At 56.6% G+C, this 20,812-nt stretch overlaps 1 protein-coding gene across 2 annotated transcripts in view; it reads right to left on the bottom strand.

Moving 5' to 3' along the window:
- IQSEC1 (IQ motif and Sec7 domain ArfGEF 1) overlaps positions 1-18,021 on the bottom strand; it is a 193,133-nt gene extending 175,112 nt beyond the window's left edge. For both annotated transcript variants that reach the window (XM_081276256.1, XM_081276257.1), the window contains exon 1: positions 17,786-18,021. In XM_081276256.1, the coding sequence (XP_081132382.1) occupies positions 17,786-18,006 (221 nt within the window). In that variant the 5' untranslated portion in view covers positions 18,007-18,021. The remainder of the gene's footprint in view (positions 1-17,785) is intronic.
- Positions 18,022-20,812: the final 2,791 nt, after the last annotated feature.

Below are 20,812 nucleotides of genomic sequence, written 5' to 3'. Positions count from 1 at the left end.
CAGCAGGCACCACACCTGGTCCCTGACCACCTGCCCAGCACATGGCCAGCCGCCTCCCTGGCTCAGGCCCCAGGGGAGGCAGAGCGTCATGGAGGAAGGGCGTGAAGGAGGACAGCGGCTCAGGTCAGCGGCCAGGAAGCAGGGCCAGCTCCGCTCACCAGGGACAAGAAGGCACAGCCCTAAAGACCTACTTCCTCCATCCCCGCCCCTGCCTGCATTAATCCACATCAGTGGATTAATCCATATCAGTGGATCCCACCTGGCGTCCCCACGGGTCTTCTAAACAAGGCACCCCCAAGACCCCAGCAGGGCGGATCCTTCTGGAAGTTATGGTTCTCTGGGGGCCACCAGCCCTGTGGAGCATGACCCCGCATGGCTGCATCCCCAGCAGGTCAGCAGGAGCCAGCGTACTGCCCACCCACCCTGCCCGGGCGCTTCATGGACTGGCCAGTGTTTCCTTAAGTGGGTTCCATCGGCCAGCACTGGTGACATCTTGGGAAAACCCACAGCTCGGGGAATACACGAAGCTGGTCGTTTTTGCAGTCTGCTGGGAACTCGGGTGACAGGTGACTAGAGAGCCAGACCTGAAACACGCTTACCCTGCCCTCAGTGTGTGGGTGTGGCTCAGCAATGAGCCCCCAGCCTGGAACCCCACTTTCACCTGGACAGAGGGTTATAATAACAACTGAACACAACAGCCAACGTGTATTGAGCACATACTACATCCAGGGCCGATGTGCTCGGCTCCGGCACCTTCAGCAAACCTCCAACGACCCATCTTTGTCTCCATTTTACGGATGAGGAAACTGGGGCACAGAGAGGCTCTGTGGAGTACTCAAGGTCACACAGCCCTTCAGAAACCCCGCCCCTCAGGGTTACACAACTAAGCTCTGCTCCCACCCTGGCCATCCTAGGGGTGGCGAAGTTGTCACCAGGGACCAAACCAAGAAGGGCACTAGGCCCTCGTCGCTCTCCCCAAGACAGACCCCAGGCCACTGCAGGTCCACCTGAGTGCCATCATGGCACCAGGGCACGGCTTTGAGGGAACCTGAGCAGGAGGGAGGGAGGAGGGGACATCATAGAGCCTCACCATACCACAGCAGACTGGAGAGCCACTCACTCGCCAGGTCCGGCCATGTGACACCAGACCATAGCCACTTTTTTTTCTTGGTCCCAGAGATTGAACTCAGGGGCATTTAACCCCTGAGCCCCGTCCCCAGACCTTTTTATACTTTATTTAGACACAGGGTCTCACTGAGTTGCTTAGGGCCTGGCTCAGTTGTTGAGGCTGGCCTCCACCTTTCGATCCTCCTGTCTCAGCCTCCCGAGCCTCTGAGATTACAAGCCCACACCACCGTGCCCTGCAGCTTTTATTTTTAAGAAGCAAGGGGGTGAGGCATGTACCTCAGGGGCTCGAAAGTCCCGGTAATGACCAGCCATGTGGCCACCCTGAGGCCACCCCTATCCTAACCCCACCATTCCTCGGCCATAGTTTCCTCATCCGTAAAATGCAGAGAACGCTACCTGCCACGGTGGGTCACGCAAAGACTGGTGAAATTCTGGGCATATTTGAACTGACACAGGGACCCCATTCTGGGGACACATCCCAAAGAGCAGAAAGCAGGTTTTAAAGAGAGATATACACACACATTCAGAGCAGTGTCATTCACAACAGCCAAAGTCCCCTGACGGAGGGACAAGCAATTTGGGGTGTGTATACACGATGGTAGATTCTTTGGTCTTGAGAAGAGTCAGGAATGGTGGCACATGCCTGTAATCCCAGTGATTCAGGAGGCTGAGTCACGAGGATCACAAGTTGGAGGCCAGCCTCAGCAATTTAGTGAGTCCCTAAGCAACTTAGTGGGGACCTGTCTCAACATAAAAAAAAAAAATTAAAATGGCTGGGGATGTGGCTCAGTGGCTAAGCATCCCTGAGTTCAATTCCTCCTACCAAAAAAAACAAAGGCGGGGGGGGGGGAAGCAGGAAAAAATTACACAGATTTATCACAATTCTTAAAAATTAAACAACAGTCCTTTGGGGGAAAAAAGTACCTGCACACAGTAGGTGCTCAACTAACACCCAGCCCCAGCCAGCCTCCCCGCTGCCCCAAGACAGAGAAACACGGAGGACAGGGTGATCACAGGGCTGGCCACACAGATGGAGGAGCTGGCCGTCCCTCTAAGGCTCTCTGGTGGACAAGCTGGTGTCCAGCCATCAAGATCCATGTCCTCGTCCCTGCTCCTGACCGCCTGGGAGGCCAGTGTGGAAACGCCAGCTTCACACAGCTTTGCACAATGTCATCAAGATCAAAAGATTGGCCGGGCGGATATAAATAGCCCTGGAGCTGTTGGCTTCTGAGCTGGTGGCGGTGGCGCGGCCAGGCCAGGTGACCCCAGCTGGCCTTCCTCGAAGCAGGCTGCCCTGCAGATCCCGAGCAGGGCCGAGCGGTCCTCCTCCAGGCTGTGCTCCCCGCCTGGCAGCCTCTGCCATCAGGTCGCGGTCTGAGAACTCCCGCTGGTCCCCAAGCACAGGTCCCAGCCGGGCCACAGGACTGGCTTCCACCGGGTCCGCGGACAGGCAGGACGGGCAGCCCTGGGCAGCGGGGCAGGCAGACCGTGATCCCACGGCCCAAACTGTCACCATGTCCGCTGTCCCCACCTGGGCCCCACCTGACTCCTACGGGGACCCTCATGGGTCTCCACAGCAGCGCCCAGGGACTCCTGCGGAGCTCTGGCCACTTGCTGGTGCCCAAATGCAGGTGCAGGCTTGGCCCCGCCCCACAGGCCCCGCCCCCCGGAGATTGACAGTGGCGGGGAGCCAGCCCGGCCCCGCCCTGTGGGAGACTGACAGCAGGGGGGGGTGGGGGAGGGGCTTTGCCAGGGTGGGTGAATGAACACAGAAGGTAATGGGGGAGGGGGAGGGGAGGGGGAAGGGGGAGGGGAGGGGGAGGGGGAAGGGGGAGGGGAGGGGAGGGGGAAGGGGGAGGGGAGGGGGAGGGGGAAGGGGGAGGGGAGGGGGAGGGGGAAGGGGAGGGGAGGGGAGGGGAGAAGGAAGGAGGGGGAGGGGGAGGGGAGAAGGAAGGAGGGGGAGGGGGAGGGGAGAGGAGGAGGGGGAGGGGAGAGGGAGGGGAGGGAGGAGGGGAAGGGAGGGAAGGGGAAGGGGGGAGGGGAGGAAGGGGTGAAGGGGAGGGAGAGGAAGGGGGAGGCAGGGGGAGGGGGAGAGAGGGGAGAGGAGGGAGAGGGAGGGGGAGAGAGGGGAGAGGAGGGAGAGGGAGGGGGAGAGAGGGGAGGAGGAGGGAGGGGGAGGGGAAGGGAGGGGTGGGAAGAGGGAGTGCAAGGGGGAGGGGAGGGGAAGACAGCTGCCCAAGTCCCTCTCTGCAGGAGACTGTCTGCAGGCTCTGCCCTGTTGGCTGTCTTTCAGTCTCTGTCCCTAAGTATCTGCCTCTTCTTCCCTCTCTATCTCTATCTCTGTCTCTTTGTCTCTGTCTCTATCTCTGTCTCTGTCTCTTCCTCTGTCTCTGTCTTATCTCTATCTCTGTCTCTGTCTCTCTCTCTGCCACATAGCTCTGGGTAAAAGGACCCAGAGCTCAGCCGTGATTCCATTCCACCCTCGAGAAGGGGTTCCATACACCCATTCCAGGCCCCAAGGAGTGGCCCAGCTCCAGAAGGCCTGACCCTGTGTCCACCTGCCCCTGTCCAGGAGGCCTGGGCCTCGCCCCTCTCCTGGGCTTGCGCAGCTGCTAACCCACATATTCTCCTTGGAGGGGGCTCCTGTCTACCCCCCATGGCACCCTGCCACACCCCCCATCCGGCAGGCAGGGTCCCATCTGCGTGAGATACCCTATCCCCTGAGGGTTAGGGCCCAGGGGACCTCAACAGGCCCTCTGCATCCCCTAGTGGGAAGGGACCCACTCAGGGCTTCAGTTCAGCAGCTGTCCAAGATGGACTCAGCCCTACTCCTACTCAAACCCAAAGCCTCAGGCTCCCAGAGGTGTGCTCCAACATCTGATCACAGCTCACGATAAACATTGCTCTCATTATAACTTTAGGATTAGGATCCATGACAAGGGATCAAAACCAAGTGCATTCCCATCCGTATGATGGAGCCCTTGTCTTTACACTCCAAAATGCTTGCTTATGCCCCAGCCATCACATCCTCATTCCAGCCAAAATAATGCAGGCAAAGGAAATATTTCTGCCTTGTAAATACATGCCCAGGAAGCTGCTCACCCCACTTCTGCATATTTACTGGCCACAATAAGCATAATTACCAGGCATAATCACATAGGCATAATTACCAGGATGGCTTGAAATGATCTGTTTTCTGGTTCTCTCGTGGTCATTCTTGTTGAAGAAAAGAGGGAAGTGGATATTGGAAGGCAAAGAATAGTCCCAGCTGCATATCTCACCCCTATAAGATCCAGAGATCACCCCCTTTCACCTCCAAGACCCCTGTTAGTATTTTCCCCATAAGGTCTGAAATAATAAGGAGTCTCGAACACACCCCGGGCTGCACAGGTGTGGCCCTAGGACAGGGCGCTAGTTTTACAAGGACCTTCCAGAAAAGGAAGCTTCCCGGGACTGGAAACAGCAGCCAAACCCGGCCCCGCACACAGCCGACCACCCCAGAGATGTTGAGTGCATGTGCACACGGGGGCACAGGAGGTGACAGCCATGGACCTCAACGCCACGGCCCCTGACCTCTGTGTGGCATTTGAGCGTGAGCTTGAGACCTCCCCAGCCATCTGCACCTTGGAAATATCCCAGGACCACGGCAGGTCCTTCCTGGAGAAGAGCCGGGGCTTGGGCTGCTCAGCTGGGCAGGGTGAGCTGCAGGACCCTGAGGCCGGATGCAGGATGCAGACCTGGCTCAGCTGCCAGCAGCAGCCCCAGCTCCCTGGTGGGGAGGGCGTGGTCTGTGTCCATCAAACTCCAGCCCAGAGGCGTTCAGAGAGCCAGAGCTGCGCTTGCGCAGAAGCTCTCACCTCCAGCAGAAATGAAAAGCCCACCCTCTCCGAAGGGGGCGCAAGAAGATCCCACGCGCCTGGTTCCTTACCCTGAGACCCCCCTAGCACAGCACAGAGCAGAGACTGTGAGTGTCTGGGGCTCAGGGTCCCTCTTACCAGCAAGCGCTCTTTGCAGGCGAGAGACCCAAGGTGACACTGCTTCCCCGCCAGGCTCTGAGGTCAAGATTCAGGAAGGCCCTGGGCACCTGGATGCAGTCCAGATGTCTCCTGCCCATGCACACCAACCCATGAGAGCCTCCATCCACCTGTAATCCTAGCGGCTCTGGAGGCTGAGGCAGGAGGATGGGGAGTTCAAAGTCAGCCTCAGCAAAATCGAGGCCCTGAGCCATTCAGTGAGACTCTGTCTCTAAATAAAACACAAAATAGGGCTGGGGATGGGGTTCAGAGGCGAGTGCCCCTGGGTTCAATCCTCGGTACTCCCCACCCTCCCCCCAAAAAAGAGCCTCTATCCATGTAAACTGGGTTTGGACTTTGCTACTGTCTGAATGTGGAGATGCCCCAGCTCATGGGCTGAAATTCCTGCTCCAAGGCGGTGGTGTTAGAAGCAGGGTCTTCCAGGGGTAATTAGGGCACAGGGGAAGAGCCTCCATAAACGGGATTAGTCTCTTCTAAAGGAGGCTCCAGGGAGCTGAACCTCTGAGCCTGACCCTCTGAGATAAGCCAGAAAATGCAGTCTGTGAATCAGCACGCAGGGCCTCACCAGGCACCCACGCTGCCCGCACCTCCATCTTGGACTTCCTGACCTCCAGAACTGTAAGCAATCCATGTTGAAGCTCCTAAGCCACCTGTCCAACGCCAGCCCTTGTGACAGCGGCCTCAGCATGGAGATTTGAAGCGCCATCCCATGGAGAGATCAAAGAAGCTACCTTTACAACAGAATAGTCCAGCTGTCACCCCACAGAAAGAAAAGCTGTACTTCCCGTCACCTCTGTTGAGCAGGAATTGGGGGCAGCTGGTGAAGAAAAATCTGGAAGAGGGTGATGAGCTGGCACCTCCCCAGCCGGGCCCTGAGCCTTGAGTCAGTACATTTCTTCCTTTCTTTTTTTTTGGTACCAAGGATTGAGCCCAGGGGTGCTTAACCCCTGAGCCCAGTCCCCAGCCCTTTTTATATTTTATTTAGAGACAGGGTCTTGCTGAGTTGCTTAGGGCCTTGCTAATTTGCTAAAGCTGGCCTCCACCTTGTGATCCTCCTGCCTCAGCCTCCCCAGCTGCTGTGATGACAGGCGTGCGCCACCACGCCCCGCAGTCTTGAACTATTTTGATGAGGCTCTCTTACCCGAAGAAAGTTCTAGCATACAGCACGACCGCATATAATTTTATATATTGAAATTACATGCAGATACATATCGTCACATTATCATGTTATGCATATTGTAAAAGACCCCAGGAAAAGGACGACGAAGATTGAGATTAAATAATATGTGGAAATAGAAATTCTGACATGGTTTTTCCCTGGACCTCAAAGGACTGTGTTCTGCTTCCCCAGGGGTGTGCATGCTCCAGTTTGGAAACCCTGGCCTTTCCCACCCCACAACTGTGGATGTATATGAAACACGTCGCTTTAAATATGTTTGCATGGGGCGGGGCTGAAGGCGAGTGGGGCGTGGCCACTACCTGCCCCAGAGAGGGGGAGGCAGGTACCCGGGAAAACAGTGGTCAAGAGTAGACAGAAGCCCCCACAGGAACCCAGGGCTGCAGCAACACACACAGTCACGTGCAAAGAAGACTTACTTATTCTGACATGAATCAAAAATGATAAAAAGTCTAAGATGGAAGCTCATCCTTCAAGCAGATTCAAAAGGCAGGAGGCTGAGGTAGGAGGATAGCAAGTTCAAAGCCAGCCTCAGCAAAAGCGAGGCCCTGAGCAACTCAGGGAGCCCCTGTCTCTAAATAAAATACAAAATAGGGCTGGGGATGGGGCTTAGTGGTTGAGTGCTCCTGAGTTCAAGGTGTGGCCAGGGCCTTCCAGGTAGATGAAAGGGCACCCATCTGGGACCAGCGACAGTTCAGGGGGGCTGGTACGAGGTGAACCAACCAGTAGGCACCTGGCTGCCCCACCCGGATAAGTTTGTGAGCCGGAGTGCATTCAGACGCACAACTGTGTCCGTGGCTGGCTTAGTTTCCTGTCTGTGGCTGTAACACAACGCCTGAGACCAGGTGGTTTACAAAGAAGAGGGGTTCCTGTGGTTCAGGGTTGTGGGAGTTGGGACAGTCTAAAGGCCTGGTGCTGGTGGCATTCCTGCTGCACCTGAGCACGACAAGGGCATCACGTGGGCATGGTGAGACACAGGGCACACTGGCTTGGGACTCCCTCCCTCTTCTTATAAGGCCACTAACACCACGACTTGGGGGCCCCACCATCATGACCTCATCTAATTACCTCCCAAAGGCCAACCTTGAGCACTGTTAACGTTTGGCAACTAAGTTTAAGAATCCCACATGAGGTTTCCTGGGGAGACACTGAAAGTGTAAGTGGGGATGAGAAGAAGCAGGAGGGGGACTTCCTGCCGGCCCACCACCTGGTGGGCACAGGGCTCCCAAGAGGTCAGCCACCAGGCAGACATGATGTCACTCATGATACCCTTACTGCCAGGAATGTGCACATGGGACTCCAGGTGACTGGAACAGTCAACATCCATCTGTGGGTGATGATTCTCCCAGAACCCTCTTCTCTGTGGCTGCCTTGCCTCAGGATGCTTTTGGGAGGTGGTGGAGCCTTTAAGGGGTGGAGCCTAGTGGGAGTCCTTAGGTCATTGGGGGCGTGGCCTTGAACAGAACTGTGAGACCCAGCTCTCTTCCTCTCCCTTTCAGCTTTCTGGCTGCTGCAAGGTGAGCACCTTATTCCTCCACATTTCCCTCCCTGATGTCCTGCCTCAGCACAGGCCCAAAGCAACGAGAACCAACCGATCATGGACTGAAACCTCCAAAACCATGAGCCAGAATAAAGCTTTCCTCTTTTTAATTTTGCTTGTCTCAAGTATTTTGTCACAGTCACAGAAAACAGGCTACCAGAGGAATCCTGCATAGATAGGTCCTCACACGGGGATGGGATGGGCTGCTGCATTCTACACAGAGAGAAGCAAGAACTGGGCACACCACCTGAGGGCAAACCACACGAGAAACGTCACCAGACTTGGAGGAAGGAGGATGACAGTGTAGGATTTGAGCAAACCACATGTGGAAGATTAAAAAGACTTCTGCAAATCTTGGCTCTAAGGCCTGGCCAAACTTGGACCTGCAAAATCTTGAGATAGAATAAAATGGTGGTTGTTTTAAGACTCTGAATTTTATTTATTTATTTTTTTTTAAAGGGAGAGAGAGAGAGAGAGAGAGAGAGAGAGAGAGAATTTTTAATATTTATTTTTTAGTTCTCGGCGGACACAACATCTTTGTTGGTATGTGGTGCTGAGGATCGAACCCGGGCCGCACGCATGCCAGGCGAGCGCGCTACCGCTTGAGCCACATCCCCAGCCCAAGACTCTGAATTTTAACTTGCTACACAGCAACAAAGAGCCATCACACTCAGAGTGACTGACCGGATGATTGACTGACTCAGTCATTCAGTAGCTACTCATTAAAACCTAACCCGAGGCAGGGCTCTTTATAGGAACAGCAGAGACAAACCATCCACTCTCCTTGTCCCCAGAGAGCTTCTGGGCTGGTTCCTTGGTGTCTACCCAGTTTGTCATGGCCCCACATCCCTGTCTGGCCATTCTCTGCCCCCAGGGTCTGTCACTTCTGGACTTCATTCTGCCTTGGAATGATGGGCTTTATTCCCTGACCAGTTCCTTCCCCTAGTCTTGTTCTCTCTCTCTCTCAGTGAGAATAAGAAATGTGGGGTGCTCTGTCTCTGGAGCCAGTTCTATTAAGCTCTAAAAAGTCCCCTATGAACTACAATAACCAAGAAGAAAATTAAGATATTGTATTAGAAAACATCTAAGGCTGGGCACAGTAGCACATGCCTGTAATCCCAGTAGCTTCGGAGGCTGAGGCAGGAGGATCACAAGTTGGAGGCCAGCCTCAGCAACTTAGAGAGACACTAAGCAACTCAGGGAGCCCCTGTCTCTAAATAAAATACAAAATAAGGCTGGGGATGTGGTTGACTGCTCCTGAGTTCAATCTCTGGTACCAAAAAGAAAATGTCTACCTCAAACAAAAGAAGAGAATTGTAGAGGAATAGAGGAAAAGAGACCTCAGACGTATAAACAACAAAACTGTATAAATAAATCCCTCCTTTTCAATAATTACATTAAATGTAATGGATTAAACACTCCAGTCAAAAGACAAGAGACTTGCAGAAATGAATAGAAAAAAACAACATAATTCCATTATATGCCATCAAGAGCCTCATTTTAGATTCAAACAGGTTAAAAATAAAACAATGAAATAAGATACATCCTGCAAATAGTAACCAAAAGAGAGTTACAGTAGCTCTATTAATATATACAGACAAAATAGACTTTATGAAAAATATTGTTACTATGAACAGAGAAGAACATTTTATAGCGGTCAAAGAGCCAATCCAAGAAGGATGCACAGCCATCATAAACACATACGCACCAAACAACAGAACCTCAAAATACACAAAGCAAAAAACTGACAGAAATACAGGGAGAAATAGACAACTCAAGAGCATCAGCTGGGAACATCAATACCTCGTTTTTTTTATCATAGAAGGAAGCAGCAAATCAACAAGAAAATAAAAGAGTAACAACACCACAAACCAACTAAACCCCACAGACATGCAGAGAACATTCTACGTACAGGAAAGAATACATATTCCACGGTGTACAGGAATATTCTCCAGGAAAAAGGGGTCATACCTTAGATCTTCAAATGCATTTCAATAAATTTAAAAAGACTGAAGTTACCCAAGGTTTGCTCTCTGAACACAATCAACTGAAATTAAAAGGGTCCCCTAAACGTGTCTCGATGACATCTCTGATAGGGAGGTGCTGGGACGTGCTTGTCTCGGTGCCCTCGTTTCCCCATCTCTACAGTGATGGCAATCACGGTCCCTACCTCACAGTTATAGCAAGTATTCACAACAAACAGTCGCGCATCACGGTTATTATTACCCCATGTTGACAGAGGTGGTGACAACCGTCCACTACATTCCGTCTCAGAGAAGAGAGGCATATTTATGCGATGGCTCAGACTTTGCAAGTGCTTTTGCCCCCTGATGGAACTTGGGACTTTCTGCAGCCCTGAAGGGTCACCTGTGAATGGGGGAAACACTGTGGGTGGTGAAGCCCTGGTACAGCAGTGTCTGTCGGTCCTTATCCCTGAGCCCAGCTCACCCTAAGGGCCCCAGAGGCCAGTCCATGGGTGAGACTCAAATGGGGACAGTCAAGGTTACTCTGGACACTCCTCTGACCTCAAGATGAGAGCTGGGTACAACTAGAGCCTCAAGAAGGCAGGACAAAGGTGTATGTAAGCCTTTGGGAGGGGATAGAACCTTCCAGATATTCCTGCTTTTTAATGGGAAATTGTCCATTCAGTTTGGTTTGGTTTGGTCCCAGGGATTGAACCCAGGGGCACTCAACCCCTGAGCCCCGTCCCCAGCCCTATTTTCTATTTTATTGAGAGACAGGGTCTCCCTGAGTGGCTCAGGGCCTCACTAAGTGGCTGAGGCTGGCCTCCACCTTGTGATCCTCCTACCTCAGCCTCCCGAGTTGCTGGGATGACAGGCGTTGCACCAACTGCAACCCGCCCAGTCGTTTGGCTCCCTGCAGATGTGATGCTCTTGATCCAAATGGGTACGCAGGGCAGCAGGACATCAACCTAACGTGTGCTCCCAACCAGCAAGCTTGGGGACAAAGCCAGAAGAGAGGCACCGGTCCCAATCCTTGCATTTGACCTAGCGTCTGAAGCAAATCTTGCAGAAATGAGAATATGCAAAAATGCATGGGCCCCTCTGCCCAGAGCTCTCTGGGAGCTTAGCAAATGCTTGCATTTGGAACAGGGAACTCGGGCCAACTCAAGGAGTAGCGCCCAGCTGCGCTGTGGGCTTGGAGAAGGCTTCCTGGGTCAACTGACCAGCTGGGTGCCACCACCACTGGCTGTTTGGCTCTGCAGCAAATGGGACTCTCAGCATCAAAATGACTTCCCCAAGGTGACCCAGCTAGCCATTGAGAGCCAAATCCCTGCTCAAAGTTTAAAGCCACAGCTGTCTTTGGGCGGGTGAGCCGGAGTTATTGTGGGTTCCCGAAGCCCAAAATCTGGTAGATTGACCAGACCACAGTTGGCAACAGCTCCATGAACAGCTCTGAAGCCTGGGTTCCGGGGACATAGGGATCTGGGTGTAAATCCTGCCTCTGCCACTGGGTGACTGTGAACAAATAACTCAACCTCTCTGACCATTGGTTTTCTTTTTTAATTTTTTCCTTTTTGTTTGTACCAGGGATTGAACCCAGGGGTGCTCAATCCACACCCCCAGCCCTTTTTAAAAATATTTCATTTCAAAACAGGGTCTCGCTGAGTTGCTCAGGGCCTTGCTAAGTGGCTGAGCCTGGCCTCAAACCTGCGATCCTCCTGCCTCAGCCTCCCAAGCCGCTGGGAGGACAGGCGTGCGCCACCTCACCCCCAACTGAGACTTGGTTTTCGCATCTGCAAAATGGGATGCTAACACTCGCAGAGCTAGGGCGTCCATGGAGGGACTGAGGAGAACGTCCCCAGACACAGCTATTCCTGTGGTTTTATTATAACCAGAGCATTTTAAGTGTCAGTGCTGAGCCACGGGCCCTCCGTCCTGTGTCCTCCTGTGTCCTGCCTTCCCTTGGAAGAAGGCCAAACATTTCCAAGTCAGACCAGGTGCAGCTCAGAGGGCTGAACCCGCTCGCTCACCGGCCCCTCCAAGCCTGAAATCTAGGTGCTCAGCAAGCTCAGACCCAGGGGGGCTGCTTGGAGCCCCTGGGCTTCCCCTGGGCCCACGGTCCCCACTCACAGATCCCCCACATCCACCAAGGATGCTGCTCAGCCACACCTGCCTGGATACCCTCCTCCTTCATCTTGTTCCTCAAGTCCCGGCTCCGTATCACCTCCTCCAGGAAGCTCAGCCACCTGCTTGGCCCCACCTTGTACCCTGACCCACGCCCTCTAGAATGTTCCATGCACACTCCACATCCTGACCCCGTCACTGCTTCTCAGTAGGGAGCTGCCCTAACCAGGGACCTGTTCCACCTCCCCAGCCCCGGGAAGGGGGAATAGAGGAGGTGCCCATCACGTGTCTGGAGCACTGAGCCCAATTCCTGGGCCTCGGGAGGCGCTCTGCCAGGCTCGCCATCCACGTGGTGCTAAACACCCCCACGGGCAGAGACGGAGGCCATAAAGCAAATATTGCAAAACCTTAATTATGGAACGTGGAGGGAGGGAGGCGGGCCTCACTCTGCACGGGCCTCGCCCCAGCTGTCCGCTGACCCATTTGATCTCACAGTGCCAGGGCCCAGAGGTGGCCCCTACGTCTGATCTCCCTGTAGGGAAGTAGCCCCTCTCTCTTTTTGGGGGTACCAGGGACTGAACCCAGGGGTGCTTAACCCCTGAGCCCTGTCCCCAGCCCCTTTTTATATTTTATTTAGAGACAAGGTCTCCCTGAGTTGCTCAGGGCCTCGTTAAATGGCTGAGGCTGGCCTCCAACTTGCGATCCTCCTGCCTCAGCCTCCCGAGCTGCTGGGACGACAGGCCTGGGCCACTGCACCTGGCCACCCCGCTCATTTATTACTGTGACAGCTGTAGGGCTGGGGCTTTGACATGGTTGCAAAGTCGGAGTTCCTGCAAGTGTGTCTGCAGCAGGAGACTGACTAGGTGCCCAGAGGGCTGGAGGGTCCCCAGCGCACAGCTGGGCAGCGGGGGTGGGGCAGGCATTGTCTAGGCCCTGTGCACCCCGCCTAATTCCCAGTCCTCACCGGCCTGGAGGAGGGGCCGGACCGAAGTCCCCAAGGTCCCCCGGGGCTGGGAATTCTGGCTCATGTCCCTCAGTGTGGCTTGGTCCTTGGGGACTGGATCCAGCAGCAGTCTAGCCTGGGGCTGTGACCGGGTGGGGGTTAGCAAATCAGAGGCCATGAACTCAGCTGGCCTCCCGGCCTCCTCTGTAGCTCAGACTCCACTTCAATGAGGTGGAGTCCAGGTCCCTCCCAACGCCTGGCTGTTTGTACCTGTTTCTTCAGGGGCTTGGTGGCCGTGACCCAGATGACACCCTGAGCTGTAGAGAAGGGAGCAGGTCCCAAGTTAAGCCAAGTGGCTCTTGTGTTCACAAAAAGGGGGGGGGACCACAATTGACATGATGAGCTGCCCAAAATGACGTCACACACAGAACAGCTGACAAATAGCCACCCGGCCGACAGGGAAAAATTGCTGATGTCCCCAAATGTCTGACGGCAGGCCTGTACACTGTGACCAACAGTCACACTCTCCTGACCCCCCCCCCTCCCTGGCAAGGCCTGGAGATCTGAGATCTGAGCAGGGCACCCAGCCCAGAGGGAGGACTCCAATCAGAACCGGGAGCAGCGCTGGGCTGCCTCTGGCGCCCGGCGCCCTCTCTGATCCTCTGGGCTCCGGCTAGATAAAAGAAGCATCCTCTGATTTATTTCCCAGGTTGTAAAATAATCATTTGCTCGGCTTGTCAGACGTCGTCGGGGAGAGAGCGTCAGAGACTCCCTGGCCTTTCTGCAGACGCTGCCATCACGGGAAAAACAGGACCGGCTCACCCGCCACCCTTCGGAGTCTGCGACATTTTATCCAACCAGGACCCATGTCCCAAAGTGTGGCGCAGTTCGTTCCTGACCAAGGGACCTCCTCCCTGACACTGGATACAGGCTTTATCTTGCCTGGGAGAACAAGAATAAGTCTTTAATGAAAACATGAACACAGTGTCTCCTGCCACGCTGACAGATCAGAATAAGGTCCCCTACTCTTTTTTTATTTTATTTATTTTTTTGGTACCAGGGGTTGAACCCAAGGGCGCCTAACCACGGAGCCCCGTCCCCAGCCCTTTTTTTAAAAAATGTTTTATTTAGAGACAGGGCCTCACTGAGTTTCTTAGGGACTTGCTCCATGACTGAGGCTGGCCTCCAATTTTCGATCCTCCTGCCTTGGCCTCCTGAGCTGCTGAGATGACAGGCATGTGCACAGAATGTCCCTCTGATGCTACGCCCCAGGACCCCAGCTTTGGTACCTCCAGCCACTCTGGAGACTGACAGGGGTCTCAGAGGCTCGTCGCCGGGACCCTCCTAAGCAGGACTTTCTGTGCCATCCGCTGGCTGCCCATCAGGACAGGCTGGTTTCGCCTTGCCGCCCCCTCTTCCCCGGCCATGCCTGCATGTGCCTTCAGATGATGTGCCACCATCATGGTTAATGTCACAGCGAACCCAGAAAGAGTGCCTGTTTGGTAAGTCAACAGAGACTGTCTGCCTGCCACGGGAAGCCTCCCCCGGAGTGAGTCACCGACTCAGAGCCTCAGAAAAAATGTCCTCTCTGAGTGATGTGTGATGTGACAGCCCTCGCGGGCTGCAGGGGACGAGAAATCAAAGAGGCCACTCCAGGGCCCCTCCCCAGCCTCCTGAGGCTGGCATTTGCTTCTGCCAAGAAACTCCCGGGGATCGAAGGCTGGACAGGGGCCTCCTTCAACCCCGGGCCCCTCCACCTGGCCACCTCCAGAGCCCGCCTCGGGGACGAGACCCCACAGGGCAGGAAACCTTGCAGCTGGCTGTCCCCCAGGACTGAGGCCGGAGACGTGGCACAGAACCCCTGGGGACCATCTGATCACCTGACGGCATGATGGGCAGGCGGTGGGCAGGTAAGAGCCGAGCCAGGCTGCCCGAGGCTGAGCCCTGGATCCGCAGCTTAGCCAGATGGCGGAGCTGAGCGAGGCAGGGGACGTCACTGAGACTCAGTTCCACACCTGTGCAGGGAGCACGGCGACCCTGTCTGCCTGGTAGGAGTGGCGAGGTGGTGACATGAGCTGACAAGGGCCACAAGCCGCGTGGGCATGCAGGAGACCCCTAGTGGACCACGCCACGACGCCTGGCATCCCAGGGCTCCGGAGGCTGAGGCAGGAGGATCTCGAGTTCCAAGCCAGCCTCCGCCAAAGGGAGGCTGTGAGCAACTCGGGGAGACCCTGTCTCTAAATAAAATACAAAACACGACTGGGGATGGGGCTCAGGGGTCAAGAGCCCCGAGTTGAGTCCCCGGTACCAAACAAACAAATAAAAAGTCCCATGTGACTCTAAGGAAAAGTGCTCTTCAGTCAACCCTCCCCCTGAAGTGTCACCCACTCAATGAATACCCACCTGGTGGGTGCCCAGCTCTAGTGAGAGGAGACGCGTTCTAGACAGATGATTAGGGTGCAGCCCCCCCCCCCCAAACTCTGGCCGCAGACAACCTTAAGGCAGCAAGAGCCCTCACAGATCCCTGTGGCTCTTGCCTGTCCCCGGTCCCTTTCTCATGGTGACATCCTGCAGCGGTGGCTGGGGACACACAAGAGAGCTCTCTGAGAAAGACCTTCCGATTTTCAAAGCATGGAAACTTCCAGCATGCCCAGCTGTCACCTCCGGGAGTTCAACCACGGTGGCATGTCCCGGGGTCACCTGCTGGGATGTGCAGAGCAGGACCTGGGCCCAAGTCCACGGGGGCCATTTTCCTTTCTCTGCGGAAGACCATCTTCTCTGTCCCCAAGCCTATCGCTGACACTTCTGCATACAGCAGGTGCTTAATAAACACTCTCAGGGCCTAGGGGGCGGTTCTCACGGGCTCCTTAGACATCAGTCACCTCGCTCCTCAGACAGGCAGTGGGCCTCGTGCCATCTAGGTTCTGAAAAGCAGCCCCCAGAGCCCCAAGGTCATGGGCAAGCCTCGGACACCCGGTGGACCTCTGTCCATCTGTCCGCGTGAGTCTCCTGCCGGGAGAGAGAGCTTTCCCTGCCCAGAGGCTGGGAAAGGGCTCAGAAGCAGGAAAAGAGGGCTGGTCCCCTCTGTCCCCCGCCGCAGTCCCCGTTCCTATTCTAGATACTCATAGTCTTGCTCCTCTCCGCCGGGTCCCGGGGCCAGCCACATGGGACCTCCCTGGGCCTTGATCAAGGAGGGGACTCCCCAGCCTGCAGCAGACCCCTGGGTCGGAAACCGCAGCTCAGTGAGATGCTCCAGCCTTGCTATGAAAGTTTGAGCTTGGAAGCTGTCCTCTGCCGGGCTACAAGCCAGGGCTCAGGGCCACCCTGCCTCCCCAAGGGGGGTGCAAACTTTCTATTTTCTTTTTTTTTTTTTAAGGTGACAGGAGCTTTGGCTGTGCCTCACCACGGGCAAGCCAGATGGAGCAGGGCTCGGAGCCGGGCACTCACATCCCCAGCTCCCTCCCTCTGTCCAGGGTGAAGGCCACTGGCTGGACACACACACTGGGGATTCCCCACAGCAGAGAGGACAGTGTCTCTCAGAATTCTCCTATCTCTACGCTCTGTCTGGTCACCAAGGGTGACTTTGAAGAGGAAAAAAAGAAATCTGTCCCCTGGGATGGTGTGGTGTGGAAGCATCTGCCGACCAACGTACTGTTTCCTATGAAAACAGGGACACATGTTCCTGCCCTGGTGCTTCCTGAAGCTACTAGAGAGTTCGCCTGGACAGTTGGGCCTTCTGTCCCCATCCTCCGGCGGGTGAGCAGGAAGGACTCGACCCTGCAAGCTGTACCAGCTGACCCCCCTGGCCAGGGAGGGGACTGGATGATGGAGTCTCAGAGCTAAGGGCAGAGAGCACAAAGAGGCTGCAGGGTCCCTGCTTTCTCAGAGACACCTGCAGAAGGATTCTACCTCCCGGAGGAACAGAACGCAGGAGTCGGCCACCCCAGCCTGCCACTCACCCACACTCTGCCTGTCCTCCAAGAGCCCAGCAAGCCCACCCGCACTGCCCAGAGTCAGGGCTCCAGGCAGGAGAGTGGCAGGTGGACCCTGGGGGCCACAGCTTGGAGCGGCCCCACCTTGGGCTGGGGGTACACACCCTGCACCTGGCCCTGGGAGTCAGGAACACCCCGCACTCTGGAGCCAGTGCAAACCCTCCCCCTGTCCTTTCTCTCTCAAAGCTTCCCAGGACGCCTGTCCTGAAGCTACTGACCACGGCCACTCCTCCTGCCTCACACCCAGGGTGCTTTTCTGGACCAACACCAGTGGCCCAGGGGGTCCCAAAGACAGAGGGACAGAGGGCAGAAGAACCCCACCCCGCATCACGAAAGCCTTAAACCTCGAGCCCCGCCCCAGATGGCACCCGCACTCCAGCCGGCAGGGGCTGCGCTGGGTTCCCACGACACCCGCGGAGCCACACAGCCCCGGGGCCTGGGAGCTCGCGGGGACATCGGGAAGTCCCTCGGTGACCCCAGCTTAATCCTTGCTCCGAAATAGCCCGGGTAATCCCAGGGCGAGGCGGGCGGGGGAGTTGGCCCCGGGGCTGTGGCGGAAGAGCCCAGGCGACTAGGCGACCAGGGCCAGATCGTCCCGGGCTGGACCCAGCACGGGGGGCCCTGCGAGCCACGGCGACGGGGCACGACTCGTCCTGGCCCCTCGCGGAGCGGGAGCCGCACCTGCTGCGCCCCCTGCCCGGCGCGTCCGCCCAGAGCCCCGGGTCCCCGCGCGCGCGAGGCCGGCGATGGCCGGGAGTGGGTCCGCGGGAGCCCGGGTGGCGGCGCCCTGGCAGCGCCCGGTCCCCGCCCAGGGGCGACCCCGCGGGAGGGACGCGCCCGGCGGGCCCCGAAGTTGGCGCGCCCGCCCGCCGGTCCCGCTTACTTGTCGCGGCGGCCGCCCAGCTCCGGGAGGGCGCACGCGGCCAGGTGTCGCCGGTGCCGCTCCAGCAGGCCGGCGTTCTCCCGGCTCAGCCGCGCCACTTGGCGCTCCAGCTCCTCGATGCGCCGCCGCCGGCGCGCCAGCAGCTCCTGCTGCGCCGCCACGATGCGGGTCAGCTCCTGCAGGGACGCGGCCGCCCGGCCGGGGGGCGCGGCGCCCGCCATGGCCCGGGCGCGCCTGGCGAGCGGGCGGCGCGGCCACGGCGCGGGGACGGCGGGCGGCGGCGGCGGCGGCGCGGGGCTCGGCCCGGGGGGCGCGGCGGCGGGGCTGGCGCGGCCCCGCCTCGGCTCCCGCCTCCGCCCGCGCCCGCGCCCCGTCCGCGCCTCGCCGCCCGCGCCGCCGCCGCCCCGCTGCCCGCTGCGCGCTGCCCCGCCGACGCGCCCCCGGGGGCCGGCAGGGCGCGGAGCTGCGGCCGCCGCGGGCGGCGAGGAGTTTTGCAAAGTGCCGCTGCGACGCGGACGCGAGCGCGGGAGGCGGAGGCCGAGGCCGAGGGCGCCGCCTGCCGGACCCGCCTCTGCGCCCGCGCCCGCGGCCTGCCGCGCGGGGACACGGGGACGCCGGGCCGCGGGAGGGCGCGGGGAGCGGGGCGCACGGGCGCTCGGAGGCGCTCTGGGGCCGGGCTTCGCGCACTCAGGGTCGCCGCCCGTGGGAACTGAGCTCCCCCCAGCGTCCCCCGCTGCTGCACCCGGAAGGTGGCCCGCAGCTCCTGGTGGCTGTCGTGGCACCCCCGAGGCCCTCCACCCGGGCCTCCCGGTCGGGAGCTGGCCCGCGGGTCCAGCGAAGCCACACCTGGGCGCTGGCCTTAAGACCTGCAGCAGCAGCTCGTGCCCCCGGGAGACACCGCACTCCCTCGCCCTTAATGGCTCTGAACATTTCTCAGTGACTCTCATCTTTTTTATTTCTTGGCTGTTTGAGGTTTGGCTTTCCAGAGTCCTTCGGGCTGAACTTACTTCTGCTCTGTCTTCTTAAACAGGGAGGCGATTTCCATTGTTTCCGTGGCCCACGTGGAAGGCTAGAAATCCGCCTCTAAGTCAAGCTTTAGCTCCATCTCCGAACATTCTAGAACATTGTGACTCCCCACCCCACCCCACCCCACCCCATGCTGGGCATTGAACCCAGGCCTCTTCACACCAGGCGGGCACTCTACCTACCGGAGCCACAGCCCCAGGTCTGTCATCTACCTTGTGAGAGCACAGCTGGGTTAGTTAAGGCTGGCTTTGCACATATCAGAATGATTATTTTTTTAAATTAAAAAACATCAAGTCAGGTATGGTACGGATGCTTAACCCCTGAGCCCCATCCCCAGTCCTTTTTATTTTATTTACAGACAGGGTCCCGCTGAGTTGCTCAGGGCCTTGCTAAGTTGCTGAGGCGGCCTCCAATTTTCCACCCTCCTGCCTCAGCCTCCTATGTCAGTGGGAGGTGCTGATGGGGATCTGACAGCCAGATGAAATTCCGGCTGGAAGCTCTTGCCCATTTCACGTAGTGTGGATATTTCCACCATGGCCAAGTTCAAGGTGTCCGTGTGACCTCAGGGGCCAGGTGGAGCTGGGATGAAGAAGCCACCGGTGGCCATCTAGGGATGAGCCACAGGATGTCACAACAGCACATGACAAATGCTGGACTTGCCTGATGATGACTGATTATGAACTTGAACTTGACAGTATCAATAACACGCTGGGCCACAGTGCTTTCCCTTTGGGTCAAGGAGAATTGACAGCTGGGGGCAAAGACTCCTCCACCTGCCCAGGCCCCTCCCACCCTGCTCTGCCACAGGGTAGACAGACCCTCCCAGGCCCCTTAAACCAAGGGGCCGGAAGTGCGGCCATACCCCTGCCACACAGGGTCAGCTGCACCAGATGGTTCAACACAAGCCACCAGTACTCACTCGCTCCTGTCTTCCTGGCTCTGATCACCATTGCTGGCCCCAGTCAGGCTGAGCTCATGGCTCTCCACCCCTGAGCCCTATCCCCAGCCCTATTTTGCATTTTATTTAGAGACAGGGTGTCGCCGAGCCGCTCAGGGCCTTGCTGAGGCTGGATTTGAACTCGCGATCCTCCTGCCTCGGCCTCCTGAGCAGGTGGGACTACAGGCATGTGCCACCGTACCCAGCCCATCCACCTTTTTAATATGACCTATTATTGTGGAAAACTCAGTTTTCTCCCTGAGAACTTCCTTTGACAGCCCCCTGACTCTGTGTTGCAATTTGGGCTGGCTGTTCACGGGGCCTCTCCACGGCTATCACGGGGAATTTCTTGGCATGACACTCCTGGATTAGATCCACCATGTCTTGGGTCCTGTACCCTTTTTCTTAAATTCATTTTCTGTTCTGCAGTGTACAGGCCCAAGCAAGTCTCCCAAAGACAGCCTGTGCCTCCTTCTGTCTCTGAAAGTCTTTCGCCTTTACCCTTAGATTGCTAGTTTGGCTGGGTATAGAATTTCAGGTTAAAAACCAATTGCCTCAGAACTTGGAAAGATCGGCTCTGTTTTCCTCTATCAATCACTGAGGGCTGCTGGTACTAGACTGATTCTCATTCCTTTGAAGAAAAGATTCTCTTTGGTGGGCTAGGTAGTACTATTCCTGACCAGGACATTTGGAAATGTAGTGGGGGACAATTTGGGGTCATCCCGATGACTGGAAATACTCTAATATTCAATGCACAAGGGCATGGGATACCACATGCAGACAAGTCCCGGTAAAAAACGATCACACCCAAATTGCAAAAAAAAAAAAAAAAAATCAATAGTTGATTTCAAAACTTATTATAAGCAAGAGCAATCAAACTGAAAGGTAATGGGGGCTGGGGTCGTGGCTCAGTGGCAGAGCGCCTGCCTAGCATGTGTGAGGCACTGGGTTCCATCCTCAGCACCACAGAAAAATAAATAAATAAATAGAGGTGTGATGCTCATCTACAACTAAAAATATTTTTTTAAAAATGAGCAGTACGGTGTAAAGCTAGACACATAAGT

This window comes from Spermophilus citellus (assembly GCF_964194105.1).
Source record: "Spermophilus citellus genome assembly, chromosome: 19".
In the NCBI taxonomy this organism is placed as follows: Eukaryota; Metazoa; Chordata; class Mammalia; order Rodentia; family Sciuridae; genus Spermophilus; species Spermophilus citellus.
This window is presented reverse-complemented; position numbering and strand designations above follow the sequence as displayed.